This window comes from Channa argus, chromosome 14, assembly GCF_033026475.1.
Source record: "Channa argus isolate prfri chromosome 14, Channa argus male v1.0, whole genome shotgun sequence".
NCBI lineage: Eukaryota > Metazoa > Chordata > Actinopteri > Anabantiformes > Channidae > Channa > Channa argus.
The window spans coordinates 16,771,187-16,788,148 of record NC_090210.1 but is presented as its reverse complement, the minus strand read 5'-3'; the positions used below and the strand labels follow the sequence as shown (position 1 = coordinate 16,788,148).

Sequence of the window (16,962 nt, the reverse complement as noted above, 5' to 3'; positions counted from 1 at the left end):
AAATTATTTTCAAAAAAGGGAAACGTTGTCAACATCCTTTCGGCTTATCCCATGAGTTCAGGGTCGCCACAGCAGATCATTGTCTGCATGTTGATTTGGCGCAGTTTTTACACTGGAGGCCCTTCCTGACACAACCCTCCCCAATTTCTACCCGGCTTGTACCAGAACTGCACAGCTGGGGATGGGAAAGGGCTGTCAGGGGTTCAGTGTCTTGCCCAGAGACACTTTGACATATAGCCAGGACTAGAGCCTCTGAACCACTGAACCTGTGGTCTGTTAGCGACTGCCTTACCATCTGAGCTACGGCTGCCCCCATTTTCAAAAAAGGTAAATAATATCACTCAAAATAATGTATAGATTATACTCAGGCAGTCAGCCTGAAGATCTGATGACCTGACTTCTGCTTGGAGTGATACCTAATGAGTTGGATGAAATCTAAGGTAGGACTTTGCACCAAGTGGAAGAGTACTTGGTAGTTGTTTTACAGATATAAATAATATACTACTTGAAGTGATGAACCTACATAGAATTATCACCTGACTGCAGTTCGAGCTTAGCTCTATGGAGCATTTTAGTATTTTTCACTAACTGAATTGTCGACTTAGTATTTAATTTTCCTCAATAAAATAAAGATATTAAATGGATAAGCTGTTAAAGGACAACCTTTTAGTGTGATAGCTGTTTTATTTGTGTCTCGACAGAAGTAAAACACTGAAAACTGAAAACTGAAATTTTATAAGTGTAAAATAGTGATTTAAACAGGGGTGAAATTATTAAAGGAACTAATGTAGAATTTATATTGGGAAGTTAATTTGGTATTTACATATTATTTGGTACATCATATTATTTACATAATATTGGTACAACATATTGACACAATTCATGTAGGTTTTTTGGTCACTACCTTTGCATCAATTGCATAAATAAGACAATAAAGTAAACTAGACCCTTCATCATATGCAAACAAGTGTCACAGCAAAAATAGCTGCGGGTTGATGGATGAAATTAGGAGAATGAATCAAAATCACTGATCCATTGCCAGCAAAAAGGGAACAGACTAACAAATTAGCGAAAACAAATTACTGCATTTTTGCTTTTCATTGGAAGGTTGCAGGGAATTAGTACAGTTGCTTTAACAAGCCCCCGTGGGCAAATTATATGTTCTGTTTACCTTTGAAGTGAAAATGGCTAAATACAACTCCATGAACTTAAAAACAAATCCTGTAATTTAATACATTGCTGAGTGTGTCCCATTTGACGAAACTTAAGAGCCTGGCATGAAATGTTTTAAATGTGTATTGTTTGCTATGGCACTGGCTGCCACACAACCCTGAGGCAGGATATTTTCCAGCCACATGTTTCCAAACTGTTCTCAAAGGGGGGCCACTAAGGACTGAGAGGACTGAGAGCCCAGAGTTTTGCATGTGCCACTGTGACTTTGCTTTTTTTTTTTTTTTTTTGTAAATTATTAGAAAGGAATAGTGCATTAACAGTTAAAGAAAGCCAAGCTATAGCACATCTGACCACTAACTCAACTCGTGCCCCCATATGTTGCTTTTTACCAGCAGCCCCGAGGTCTCTGACTGCCACCTGTTGGTGATTAATGTCAACGGGACCGTTTCTGGGTCAACGGGGACACGAGCTCCAGAAAAACACACTTCTCTCTACTAGTTGGTTGAACCTTGTCCAAATCTCGCGATCACTTCCCCCATATACGTTAAAACTTAAACAAATAAATATATCGGAAGTTTTCAGACGCAGAACTTAGCGTTATTTACGAGCGTGCAGATGGGTTTCCCCTCGTTTAAACGGTCGGTGGTACCTGCTGGTTCATCAGTGACGCATGTTTTCGCCGGTTTGTCCCAAGAGTTCAACGCGTTTGTCGACAGAGCAACTTTCTCCCTATGACGTACCTGTCGGAGGAAACACAAACCGAGGGAAATGCCGACGTGATGCCTTCAAACTCAGGTTTTCACTTGACTTTGATCAATTCTGGATCGTACTGTCAATAAACTCCGCTAAAGATGAAGTCCACGTAACTTCATGGGTGTTTTATTTTTTTACAACACTGTTTCTGGTGGCGAGTCGAAAAAAGCAACGGAGTCGAGATTCAACAGGTTTTGAGTAAAATGAAAACTAAAGTGAGAATTACCGATTTCTACCGACGGTTTTAACCATTTTTTTTACATGATGGGCTCGGTGACTTCTGCATTAACAAGGACAAGAAACGCGTTGGTAAAAGTGGGTTCAGAGCCGGAGAACCAAGACCCGGAGAGGAGCCAGTCCGCCCCGAAACCGGAGCGGTCCAGGAGGAGGAGTGCTCGGTTTAACGTTACCATCCAGACGGGACGGCAGAGTTCCCGCCAGTCGCTGTCCGAGGTCCTGAGCAGGCAAGACTCCGACAGAAGCAAACAAACTCTGAAGAAGAAGACTTCTGACGGTCTACAGAGCGGTGAGCAGCCGAATTGTTACATTAAAGGAAAAAAACACACCTGTTGCTGTTTACGTTTGAGTCATAGAAGTTATCAACCTGCTTCCTTTCGATAAATAATCAATCATAGGTTAACTATGACAGTAAATGTTGGCGACAAGTACCAGAAAAGTACTCACAAACAGCGGTAGAAGGCATTTACTCTAAAAAAGGGTGACGCCACATTGCGGAAATACTATAGTGCCAGTCGCGCGCTTTGAATTTCACTTAACTAAAAGTACAGAAGTACGAAGCTATCAACCCAAATACTAATAGTACTCCTGCAGAAACAAGGCCCGACAACGTGAGGCCCATTTGAACTAACTCCTATAATATATAAAATACAGAAAATGATACATTTGCATGTATAATGTGAATTTGCAAAGGAAAGTAAAGCTGTTAAAAATTTAGTTAAATGAAAAGCACAATATTTGTGACTTAGTTAGATGAATCTCAGAATTCTACTTGATCACAATAGCTGAGTACATGTACTATCATTTTGAGGTACTTGCTTCACTATTTTCATTTCATGCTTTGTTTACTTAAACTTTTTAAACTGCTCATTCTGTAGTTGTTAAAGCTTCAACAAAGAAACAGTTTATGTAATGACCTAATAATACAAAAGCCTGCATTACTCAAGTATTTTTACAGTTCTTAAATAACTTGCACATTGTTGCTAATACCTGAAGTGAAATTGTGATTGCAAGAAGCACCATTTAAAAATGACAGACAGCACATATTTAACTGGTTCATTTGTTACTGTTGACATTAACTTCAGTATGATGTGAAATGACAGTGAACCAGCATGCACATTGTTATTAATGCTATGATTACACCTGTGCTGTGATATATAAAAATGTGTGCTGTGAAAAATCACACTGAATTCAGCTAGAAACATGCAAAACTAGCAGTAGACCTTTGACATACTCAATTACAGTTTCTATGCTTTACGAATTATAAAATAACATTTACAACATTGGCCATTTTGACCCCAAATGAAAAGTTTTATCTTTTACACTTTAAGTACATTTCGCTGCTAATGCTTTGGTTTTGTACACTTGCACATTGTACGTAAATTCAGTACCTGAGTACTGACATGCAGTTCACTCATGCAGGTTTGGCTTTGTACTTGTTTGAATCGATTATGAACTGAAGGTCACAGAGTGAACAGCAATGAAAGTAAGCTACTGTATCATGTGGATAAAGAGATACACCGTATGTCACTTTAGCAAAATTATTAAGAACATTTTCTTGTCTTCTTCTATGAAACAACCTTTGATAAGTTTTTGTAAGCACCCACACAATACAGCAGTGGTGTTACTTTATTCACATCTTTGGTTCAGTTCACGGATTTATCTGTAGATGAGAGCGACTGGTCACTTCAGAGGACTGCTGTGAATACGCTGCTGGAAAAAAAAAACGTATTCACTGCATGAATGCTGAGCGCTTTGAAGGCCAGCCTCAATGCAACATATCTCCACTACCAAAGCATCTCTTTGATGTTTGAGGCATCGCCATCACTGAAATGATTAAAAATAACAGTTAATTTCATTTCAACAATTAAATATTTGAACACCAGACCACAGACTAACTATTTTATTCTATCACCTCTTTTTCAACTGTACTTGGTCTTTTTCACAGTAATCTGTGACTTATCATTATGGGAGATACCCGAAAACGAGTTTTATTTGTCATCATGCAACTGCTTATTTTCTTTTTAATATTTTCTTACTGTTTTTTTCTTTGTGTTACTCAGTTTTTCCTTCAGATTATCCTGTTTATATTTTACTCTCTCTGCACTGCCTCCTCTAGTTCCAACTCCCTGCATTTCTTTCCCAGAGGAAATACCTCTCCCTGGCTAATTCCTTAAATACCATCTGTACTGTGGTGTTTCCATGACCATATGACAGGGTAGACTCTCGCTGAGTTTCCTCCATTGTCCCTAGTGACGTTGAGGAGTCTCCTCCCTGACTCATCTGTTCCCATCTGAGTAACAAGACACAAAAAACTACGTCCAGGTTATCTTATCTGGTTGGTCCCTTCACTCTCAGTTGTTTACTGGTCAGTCGACAACAACTTTTGGCCAAGGCTCTTATCTGAGCTGCAATGCCAAACACTATTTTACTAATCCTGAAAACATAAGCAGGTAGCCCTGATCATTACTGAAAATGTCAGTCATGCAGTCAGGTGTAACCCACTGGAAGGGGTCTATAATAATACTGTTGTAGATGAACTGCATTTACCCTGCTGTTATAGGCACAAGAATTATGTAATATGCAGAGAGTTTCCTGTGGTGTACAAGGTGTTGAAGTCTGTCTTGTAGTGCATATTAGTCATACTGAATTGTATTTTAATAGTAGCACATTAGGATGGAGTAGATTGTAAAGTAACACATATGATGGGGCAATGATGCCATATTTACACTCTTGTTATAAGAAATTGCTGAGTTCTTTAATTTTCATTGTTTATTTGTTATAGGTCCACAACTAGTGTTTTTTATTATGTTCTGATAATCTTCCGGAAAATGTGGTTAGTTAATTTGTCTATGAAATGTCATGAAAACCATTTCAAAATGAAAGCCAGGGTAAAATCTTCAAATGTCTTGTTTTGGGTCTTCAACCCAAAGAGATTCAGTTTACAATAACACAAAGGAAAGAACCGCAATACATTTCCAGCTGAAATCTGTGTTTATACCAGCCTCAGCTTATGGACTCTGAAGCAGTTATAAATAAAGAGCTATAATTACTGACAAAATCATTCATAAACTATTACAGTATATTTGCCTCAAACTATTTTATGTGAATATCTTAATTCTTTAAGCCACTGTCTAATACAATAAATGTTCATATGCTTGTAAATGCTAAACAGGAATGCAGACAAAATAAAGTGTCATGAACATTTGCACGGTATGATTAAGTTATTAACTATTAAATCAACATGACATCAGACAATTAAGGAAATTGAATGTAAATAAACTTTGACAAATGTGTTAATATTATAGGTAATTTAATCAGTAAGTTGTATAATGGTGCTACTGTATCTACCACCATATTCAAACATGCATGTTTAATTAATAAACAAAAAAGCATCAGATTGCCTATCGGCTGGAAATCTATTTTGTAATTTGATATTAAATTTGATCGGTTGGGACTATGAAAATGCAGTATAAAGGCAACAATAATCATTGAAAATTTCATGTGTTCAAATGTTACAACAAGCCTTGTTAGACGTACACTGATCAATCACAATCATCTGGAATAAACATTTGGGTATGTAAAATGTAGACAAAAATTCAAAGTAAGCTTGAATGCCCTTTATTCTCAAAGTCCTTGATAAATAGTGTTCCGTGTACATGTATAAATCCGTGGGGCATTCTGCATCTAACATTTAATATTTAATGTACAAAATACCATATTTTTCACAATTTTAATCTCTATGTTCCATCTGTAGTAATCTGATAAGAAAGTCCTGATGAGAAAGCAAAATTATCTTATCAGGACAGAGAACAACTTAAACCAGACGGTGAAACAGCAAAACTATACAGATTCCTCTGTTATAAACTCAGTGACATGTGATGCAGCTGTGAGCCCTGATAGGTAATCAATGTAAAAAATGACACTGGATTCAACAATTGTACCTCAAATGGAAATTAAGTGTTCCTTCAATTTTATCTTTCATCCTTTTATGACCTCTAGAGCAGGGAATAAGATGTGGGTAAAGAATTAGTGTTCCATGGTATATTAGTTATAAGGAAAGTGTTATCTAACTCTAAATTACTTATTACCAATCCTAACTGGACATAATAATATAATTTCTTTGATAATTTTGTAAAAAAAAAAACTCTGCCTTTACTGTCATGGACTAAAACAATATATTGATTTCTTTCTTAAAAATTCCTAATATATTTTTTGGCATTTGACTTATTGGTGAATTGACTAGTTATTTTATTTCTGGCTTTACAGTAATATGTTTCAGAGTTGTTCACAATGAATGACATTTTTATACAAATGCCATGTTCTGATAGGAACTAATATTAATATCATTTTACATTTATTTTAAGACACGAAAAAAAGAAATTAGTACATCATTTACAGAATTAGATGTTTTTAAAACCTGTTTTGTTTTCTGGTTTTCTATTGCTGTGTGGTGGAATAATTCTTCTCTTGGATCTGAACCGCTGTGTGAAAGTTTTCATGAGAAGCACAGTTCTGTAGTTTTCTAACTCCTCTTCTAACTCTAATCCAAAAAACACTGATTAGCTGCTTTGGTCTGTTGGGAGTAGAGTAGTCTAGGCTGTGTAAGATGTCTGGTTGTAATCAAAAGATTTTCATTTGTTTGCCCTGCTGACCTATAACTCACCCAACTGCTTTTGCCACTTTGATCCGGAACCATGCTGGTGCAAAATTAGTTTTGCACCAGCATGGTGCATTAGTGAAACTTATGTGTTATATAGCTTGATAGCTTTTCCCTCTATATTCATCAGGGTTTTAGTGCAGCAGGATTCAGATGACAGTTCACATTGCTCTCTGTTTTGTCAGCCTATTTCCCTCAGGTCTACAACACAGGGCAACATTATCCTTAAAGGTGGCCCTAATGAGCATTTAGCAGGGGAAAAGGCAAGCTCCCTGGCACCACATGAATGTGTCACTGTGGTGACGGTGGTGTGTGTCGTTCCACAGTCTAGGGGAGACTCCTAATGAGTTTGTTTTTCTGTCTGATTGTGTATTTGTTGTCTTGAATCATGATGGGCTACTGGGACAGATTACACAATCAAAATGCTCCACAACTGATGTCATGTTTGGATGAATTACACAATAAACAAGAGAGAATTTCAAATTATTAGCGTTGAAAAAATGGACGAATCCAGTTAGTCGCTGTAGTGATTTTTATCCTTGATATATTTTATTTATGTGAGAGCCAACATGCAATTTAAACATCCACATTTATTGGATATTGGAAATATAATCGGCTCTGTTTAAACATTGGTATCAATCCCCCAATTCCCCCTTTATGTTCACGACTAATTAGTGTCTACTGATGATAGCCTGTCCTTGTGTTTGATGGTCAGATTAAAGGTTGTGCAATCATTTACCATCAATGGGATTACAGTAAAAACAAGCAGGTGTGTTTTTGTGCCAACATTTCACTGTACTGTAGCATCGATCCAGTGAAAAACATTTTACAGTTAGTTTCTAAAACTGACAAACCGAAGCTACAAAAACGTAAATAAATGTAATTTATGCAAACAAAAAGCAGCGCCTGACTAAATGTCGATAAGGAAAATAGACACAGAAAATGTATTTAGGCACAGTAAATATTATAAAAGCCACACTTGTTTAATGAGTGCTGTGTCTCTTATTAACCCATGACATCTTCCATGTAATGTATGAAACACACTGTATATCAGAAATGACCTTCTGTTGCCTAGTGACTGCAACGTTGTCCTAGTTTTGACCCTTGAGTAATACGGATCTCAGGATTCAGCAGATGTATGGCTATAAAATACACCTTGGTCCTTTCAAAAGATAGGACTTTGCTTTGATGTTTTCTCCTTGACTTAGATTTTTGCTTGCCTTGTACCTAACTTGTAAGTCGCTTTGGATAAAAGCGTCTGCTAAATTACTAAATGTAAATTTAAATGTCAAAATAGGCTCAGGCTTATGTTTGAAAGGTATAATGCAAAGAATCTTCATTGTCATGGTTGCAGTAATAAACATGCTCCACACTATTACAGTAACTACCTTGTCTTTTGCTTATAATTACTACAGCTGCCAGACATTTCCTAATCATATCACATTATTGTTGGTTAAAATAACTTGCTGGCACAAACAGCTTATGGTCCTATGTGACATGATGACAATCTTGCTCTAAAAAAACAAAACCGACAATAAGGGCTTATAATCATTTTGGCCAAGCCTTGTAAACATGTTCCTGTTTAGTTAGATATTGGCTATCAATGTAAAATGACGGAACTGTTTTTTTATGATGGTTAAAAGAGAAAAGTGAGATTTAAAAATACTTATATCTGTAAATTGCAGTGACTGGTAACATAATTGTCATCAGTGTGATTTTAGCCTGAGGGGGGTCAAAGGAAATGCCACGAAATGTGTTTTAAATAGAAAAAATTCAGACTCTGAGAAGCATGAATGGCTCAGTAAGTTTTAAAATCTCTTTCGCAATTATGTACATTTTTTGTTCAGTGTAGCCTCAAGAAAAGGTTCGAGTGGTTTAAAAAAAAAACATTTTCATTAGGTGTCTGGTGACCATGAATATGTACCGCAAACTTCTTAGAAGTCTAGCCACACTCACAAAGGTCAATCAAAGGTAAATCAAAATGGTAAAAAAACAATATATAAATTTTCTTTACTTTGTAGGTCTTGTAGGTTTATAGATGGTATCCTGGAAAGTTTGCTGCTGTATATAGAATTTCCTGGAAACTATAGCTTTTAATTACTCTGTATTACTGGGTTAATGTGGTCTTCTATTAGACAAAAATTTAAGAACTATTGTTTTTTAGAATCTTTTTCTTAAAATCTTAGAATAACAAATATTGATTGTTTATGAATTATTGTCTCTTAGATACTACATTATCATTGTTTGTTGAAAAAAAATTTAAATGTGATAATAATTTATAACTGTAGCAATTTATATTTTTTCCATGTCAAATATCAATGCCTTGTGTGAAAAAAAAACTTAAAAAAAAAAACTTAATTTAAATTAAAAATTAGCTAGCTATGCTTAGCTTATCTAAGCTAACGGCAGCGCAGTGATGAGGGCTAAAAGGCATCTCTGGCTAACCGTAGCCTTTCTGTGTAGAGTTTGATAAATGCTCTGCTTACATACCGCTTTTATTCAAAGCACTTTAAAATGTTGCTTCTCATTCACACTCACGCACACACACACACATAGGTGTGAATGTGAGTGTGAATGGTTGTCTGTCTGTATATGTCTCTTATGGAGATATTTTGCATTTGAGGATAATTACGGACTAAGTTATACACTAAATCCGGTAAACAAATAGCATCTCAGTATTTTTCAAACAACAAGAAGCAACACCTTAAACTTAACATCCACATCTGTACAAACAATTCATGGGGAAAGTTTGCTTTCAAATTGCCTATATCTTCAAATGTCAATATTATTCTTTTGGATTGTGACAGCTGCATCTGTTGCTCTACACAAGGAGCTTCCAAGGCTAACATTAGTGATCATTGGTATTTGGCATCATGACATCCCTTGCTGCAAGTTGTCATAGTTGTACTGACTCACAAAGTATCTCAATTCCTTTATCATCCTTATTAGCACTTACTGAAGCTTTTAGAGAGTTCTGTAAATAGTAATAATAACAATAATATTAATAATAACTTTATTTATAAAGCACTTATCAAACAAAGTACAAAGTGCGGTACATTAAGAAGGGGAAAATTTGTCTGCGTTGACAGAGTTTATAGGGTAATACATGGAGTTGTAGAACACTATGTAGCCTTGTAAAGTATCATAAAAATAAAAGCAGAGGCATGCTGCTTCAGTTAAGTGTATTATGTAATCACCTTTCCAACTTCTATAACCTCAAATGCATTACACAGGGAGCATTATGGCACATTTTGACCATGAAACAGACACTTGGACATCTGTTCTGATAGAATACACACTCACAAAATTAAAAATAATACCTTTTAGTAAATGTTTACTGGCATTAACATTTAAGGTTATTGCACAGATTCCTTTGCACATATTTTTGAATGAATTTAATATTAGTGCCAATGACAGTAATATCATTATTCGTATTGACTCTATTCATATTTAGATGTGGCAAACAAGGGCTTTCAAAACATGTTATAACCATTTTGAGCCTTTGAAACAAATGGTTACCTAGGAGTAAACTGACAAAAGGCAAGAATAACAAAGTTGCAATATTCCCACACATACAGTCATTATCATAAAAGCTACCCAGTAGCAGGCGGGTACTTGATGTTGCACAGTGAGAGTGTTGCAAAATTAGGACCCTCACAAATTGCTACATACAGTATGAATTGGAGGCTGGAGAGAACAGGGTGACAGGAGAAGGAGAGTCTAAAGAGGGTTTACTGTAGCTCGCAAACAAAATGAGATGGAGTGTAATTATCTGACAAGTGTATAATGTGTCCACTGGAACTGCACTCACTCAAACTTGCTGTGTTGTAATTGGATGGGTTAGCTGATGGCGATCAATTACCTTTTCCTTTGACACCTCAACTGCTACATCACTTCCTGCATTAATTACTGTCTGTGGTACTATACTGTTTATCCTTATTTGACCTTGTCCCTGTGAAACGACCAGCTATAATTTAATAAGCTGTGGTCTAAAGTCATTTTTAAAGTAGGTGATAAAATCGAGGTTTCTATCCAAACAGACATTGTTCTGTTTTTATTGCCAGTTTATTAATGAGTAGAAGTGTGAATACCCCTAAAGCCATTGTCTTTGTCATCACATATAGAGTTTATTACATGGCATTTAAGTAAAGTATATAATTGACTGTGGTTGTTTTTAGAAGAATAGCTTGAGGAAAGAGCCTGGATACTTTGAGAGATTATGGTTTGCTTTTAGGGTGTATACACAGGAAACTAAACAGTGTAACAGTGTACTCATTCGTACCTAAATCAAGTATGAAATAATGATTTAGAAACATTATGTTCTATTATCTGTGCACATGCTGTTACAGTTACAATTAGCGAGTATAGAAACAAGCCAGAAGCCTTGATAAAGGACACAGACAGACACTAATCCAAGGGGAAAATGAAAAATATTTGAAAAAGTCCACAGCTAAATGTCAGATGTTGCTAATAAAGGGATTTTGTTATTCTTTGTTGATCTGGCGTGTGCAAATGTGTGCTTAGTGACGGGAATGTGTGTTGGTTAGAGGGAATGCAGTATAAATCAAGGATTTTACCTGGATATCGCAAAAAATGAAGAAGAAGAAAACGGTGTCCTTGCTCCAGTGTCATTTAATCAATAACCTTCTAAAAGGAAAAGTGAATAATTTGGGGCAGTTTGTGTTTTACAGATGTAACCATTCAATTGGGAAACAGTATGCAGTCAGTGCACGTCAACATTCTGTTAGTGTATTAACCACTTGCAAAATGAAAAACAAAAGCAATGATTTAATGAACAGTTTTGACTCAGTACACATAAGCACCCTCTTGTTAGCGCTCTCTTTTTTTCTCCTGTCAGCAACCATGCCCAATTGCATGTGTGACACAACATGGATTAGAGTCCTTTTTTTGTTTGAGTGTGTGAGTAAAACTAGAATAGACTAAGTCATATTAACTCTAAGCTTCAAGTATTCTTGCTATAAATTGTTGACAGTGGGAGGAGTCACGTTCATTTAAAGACCTCTAGAGATATCTTACCCTCCCAACCACCACCACCACCGCCACCCACCACAGACACCTACTGTACCTCTGGGGGAAGAGAACTGAGGAGAGAGAGCAGGGAGGGAGGGGTGGACGGAGATTGAGAGGAAAAAAAAACAAATCAAGTGCCATAACCTCCTTGAAATGAGCTTGTTGAGGTGTGAGAAACGAAGAGAGGGAGAGAAAAGATATGTACAACAAAGACAGAGGGGTGGAGAAAAGACTCCAATGAGACATTTTCCAGCTCTGTGTCTGTAACGAGAAGTGGCGAGTGTTTGACAGTTCTCTTCCAGTGCCTAATACTAAGTGGAGTCGCTGGTCTACAGTTATTTTTCTCTCCATGAAGAGAGTTACCCAGACGAGGCTGAAACAAGACACTGCAACTCATAACAGGCACTAAAAAGAGATTAAAAGGCAGAAGGGTGACTGGAGGGTTGCAAAGCGATGGAAGCGAACTCCAAGAAGCATCGATTTAGGAAAGGTCGGAGTGCCACCTTCAGCATTGATGGCTTCAATATCACCATAGGTAAGAATGTGTAAGGTAGATAGCGATGTGTGCACTGAGAGAGGCAGAGCAGCGAATGCGTTTGGCACCGACACAGTGACATCGGTAAACACATCGCCTCTGTGCACAACTCGACACATTAGTCCATTCTACTGAAGTTGATGCTTTCCTCTGTAATGCAACTACACCATGGAAACAAGGAGAGTTCAGGCTAAAGCTGTGTGCTGCTGACGTAACCATGAATCTATTCCATTGTCTTGACAACCAGAGTGTTAGTGAACTTATGTACTACTTGCCTTTTTTGCAACGTTTCTAAAAAGTCTTAAAGTGAATGTTGAAACAGTGTTAAAAATGGAGCAGTGGGCTGATGTTATGTGCTTCAGGAGCATAGGTAGTTGATGTCAGACAGAGGTTCATCAGAACTTGTACGCAAACTTTGGACACACTGTCACAAATTGTGATGACTATACTGTCTATACTGTACTATCAACAATGGAATTTTCTATTTCATTTTGATTCTCAGAGTAGCACAAGAACAACCTTTAAAGCTTGCTTTTTGTGCAAAAGAAAACGTATTTGACATTACTAAATTTTGCTTTTAGACAATGGCTTTTAACTCAGCGCCGACTTACATAAGACAGACAACTGTCACTGCACATTTTGCCACACCCAGTCAATGTTGCCACAACAGGGGCAACATTACTATACCATCTGTGATCTCAGTTGCGAACAGATATTCAACAAGCTAGCAGCTTTAGCATAAATAAGTTTACATTTCAATGTTATAAACTAGTTTTGCTTTTGTTAAGGATTGAGCTGGTGATATATGAATATTTACTGTTGATCTTATGTTAATTAGTTAAAGCTGCTTTAGTCCTTAGATTTACAGGGCGTTTTAGCATCTTTCTACTCACTGTTCTCATTCACCCTCTGCACTTGTTTTCAGATGTAGCAAGCAGCTGTTCAGCAAACATGCTCTGACAAACCCACACAACCTGGCCAGCACCAAACAACAGTGAACATACTGCAAAGGGAAGAAATTATGACCTTAGAAGAGCATAGCAGATAACCAGTTAAATGATTGCCTCAGTATTGTATACTGCAATAGAGCTAAACTGAGTATAAATATTGCACCTACATATGTAGGTGCAATATTTATACTCAGTTCCAAAATACTCAGTTATACTCAGTTCCAAAAAATACTACAGCAAATGATTATTTATCTTCTCCACGTTTGCTGGATGTGTAGATACAGTAGGCATCTGTTTTCTAACACTTTTACAAATTCACATCCAAAACACCTTTGTAATAAGACAGTATGTGATTGTTGTGTTTATGGCTGCTTTCACTTTCTTTGAAAATTAAATGACATTGCTTTAATATTGCAGATTTTTGCAGATCCTTTCTGCAATTTAAAATATGATCAAATAACCTCACTGCGTTAATTACTGTGTAGCACAAACTACTTAGTCCATAACACTTGGTGATCATCTATCAAAAAGCAATTTGTGAGGATCCTACTTATCTGGAGGTACCATAAGGCTATGCTTACCCTAACCATTATCTGGATGATATGGATATACTGATAAGAAAGTGGAAGGTTTCAGAGGTTCCCTCCAGCAATTTCCAGCTGTCTCTGGAAAAGCCATAAAAGATTGTATGATCTGAACATACAATGAATGAACACATCCTATTACAGTATTTCTAAAATCCTAACCCTATCACATGTGGCCAGTATGACAATCTTACTACCCACAAGCATGGCATTGTCATAGTAACCTATGTGTCACAATCAATTGCACAAAGGGCCTCGGTTTCACTCTGATCAGCGTTTTGCCAATCACCTCCTTTGAAGCGTGACTCCTAAGCACTGGTACCTCTTTGCCTGGCTGGGCACCTTGTGTTCACTCATTCATTATGATCTGAGCCTCAACTGATCTGCCAAAATTCCCGCTGAGGTGTTTTGTCATGTGTTTGGCTTGTTATCTTTGTTATGTTTCTGTTGTTACGTAGTTCATGTGGAGAACATCAACTGTCCAGGTCATCTGTAAAGGTACACCCACAATCTTTAGTTGTTAATTCAAAAGTAGCTTAAGAAATTAACTATCCTTTAGTACAATTTATGCCCGAATGTGTGTCTTTGAAAGACAGTTTGTGCTTTGTGCCAGTTTTGAACAAAGCATGGCTCCATTGAAATCATAAGTTGTAATTACTGACAAACTCTTTTGTCATTTTTAAAAATGCTACTGTGAAGACTGTACATGTTTGACATGTGACTCTTGGTCTTTTCATAGAGAATAATACTACTAACATGTCCTGAAATTAGTTTAAAAATATTCAGTCGCAGGATATTTTCTTGTAACAATGATATATCCTAAAGCAGAAAAAAATAAAGTTGATAAGTTATTATGACTCCCAGCATGAATTAAAAACAGCTTATAGATATTTGACCTATTCCCCCTTTTTCACAAAAACAATGGGAACAATGGATATATAGATGCATATACATGTAGATGTGGGGTGAAAGATACATAACCCTTATAACAAGATTTAATTTCTTTACCTAATAAGCATAACACCTCTCATATTTGGGATTAAAGCTTGTGAATTCTCAAATTGTATTTGTGTGCTAGTTGTAGTTTTGCAAACTTAAGCTGCAACTATTATGTGCAATCAAGTTTAATTCATATTATTACATAAGGAAAGTCATTGTTGCAGGTAAAAGGCATATTCGATTTCAATTAGCAAAAAATTAAAAGCATTAGTAACAGTCTGATTGTTAAGTGAACGTGTTTCCAGATTTTAAAACATCGTCAGCACAAAATAATGTACTAGTTACCTTATTATTATATGTTATAGCCATACCTTCAGTTTGTAACAGGCACCTACAGTTATAAGTTGTACATTCAGTTTTTGATCCTATTAGATTCAGTATTTGTAATTTATGTTTTTGGGTGCTGCTACAGGTTTTTCTTCACCCCTATAGGTGAATGGCTTTTTCCAAGATGGAGTAGTAACAAATGAATCCCGAAATGAATCAGGCTTAGAGCTGATGAAACTAGACAAGGTTTCTGTTTGTGTGTTTGTGAGCAGTCTTATTTTCATTAAAAATAATTCACCTTGAGTGTTAAAAACAGTAATTTGGACACTCATATAAATAAGTTCCCATGTAATAAAAGAGCATAGCATTCTATTTCACTCAAGTGGAGCATCAAACAAATGTTTGAACAGATCTCTTTTTGGAAAACACCTGAGTATCAGAGTGAAGTTTGTGTGAAAGAAAACTATGATTGTAATCTATTTACTGTATAAATTGTGTTGTGAGCCTGTTGAGCAACGTTTACTAAATGTTGGCTCCCCAAATAGTTGGTACATTAGTTTTGAACAGTACTATATCCACTATTCATACACTACCTGTTTTCCTTTAAATTACACAGAATTTTAGTGCCTCTTTAGCACCAATAATGTGACCTGCCTCAGAGTGAAACTAAATTTATTGGATGGATTTACTTACAAGAGTAATTTAAATCAGGTTCTTTAGATGTGACATACATTGCATTTTACATGCACTTAAGTGACCATGTCAGTGGGAGAAACCAGCTTTCTCGGGTAATGGGGCACAGAGGTTTGGTTGTGTTACTGCATAGTGACAGCTCAGTGGGAGAGAGGAAAAGAGGGGAGAGTCACAGCTTATAATACACAGTGCAAACGGGCTGAATTAAAAGTCTGTGGTGGAAAGTGACTTATTTGGACTACTATGAAGCATTTACGTTCAATCAGACTTTGATTTAAAAATTAGCCGGCATCACTCCATTAATGATCTCTCCCTCACCTTCACGCCCTGCCTGCAGCCTTTTGTTATGCACCTGATTACTTAAGTCCATGTAAACGCACTGATAGAGACATACAGAAGCCTCCACATGTGTGTACATATTCCTTCCCATTTTAGTTAGAACTGCAAGTGGATTAGTGGGGATTAATAATTAAATTAGAACTCAATTTAAATTCTCTAGTAATGTGAGCAATATGTTGAAGATCTGGTTTTACGTGATGGATTGATTTACAGTTTAGCGAGTTGAGATTGGATAAATGTTATAACTAAGGAAAAGGGAAATAGTTTAGAATATTAATATAAAAGTGCTGAAAAGGTTGTCTCAGCTTTCTTATTTAGCTGTTTCTTTAATTGAAGCCTCGTGGATCTTAGTTCACCCTGGACAACAGTTTGAACAACCTGAACATTGTTCATATTCTCTTTTTGTTTGGTATAGGCATATTTTGCTGTTATTTGATAAGAGTCAAGTGTAGACCAGACAGGAAACATGAGGGGCGAGATGGGGGACGACATTCAGCAAAGGTTTCCTGCTGTGGTTATTAGGCATATCCCTTAACCATTCAGCAATCAGGGCATTCCTGTTCACAACAGTTGTTGTTGGTTTAATTTATTGCAAATGCAACATGTCTGATTATTATTATAATAAGCCTAAATCAAACATTACCTCAGAAAGAGGTAATGTCTTCTGCCATTGTTAGACATTCAGTGAGGCATAGAAATATTTGTAGCAAGAAAAGCTGTGAATCAAGCACAATAAGATGA

At 36.5% G+C, this 16,962-nt stretch overlaps 1 protein-coding gene across 3 annotated transcripts in view; it reads left to right on the top strand.

Moving 5' to 3' along the window:
• The first annotated feature begins 65 nt into the window (after positions 1–65).
• The window catches only part of pde1cb (phosphodiesterase 1C, calmodulin-dependent b), an 89,845-nt gene continuing 72,948 nt past the window's right edge, over positions 66–16,962 (top strand). Inside the window, exons 1-2 of one of the 3 annotated variants that reach the window (XM_067474160.1) lie at positions 66–1,963; positions 2,220–2,452. In XM_067474160.1, the coding sequence (XP_067330261.1) occupies positions 1,905–1,963; positions 2,220–2,452 (292 nt within the window). In that variant the 5' untranslated portion in view covers positions 66–1,904. Of the gene's footprint in view, positions 1,964–2,012; positions 2,453–11,990; positions 12,390–16,962 lie in introns of those variants that run through there. The other 2 variants (XM_067474157.1, XM_067474158.1) reach the window with 2 other exon arrangements.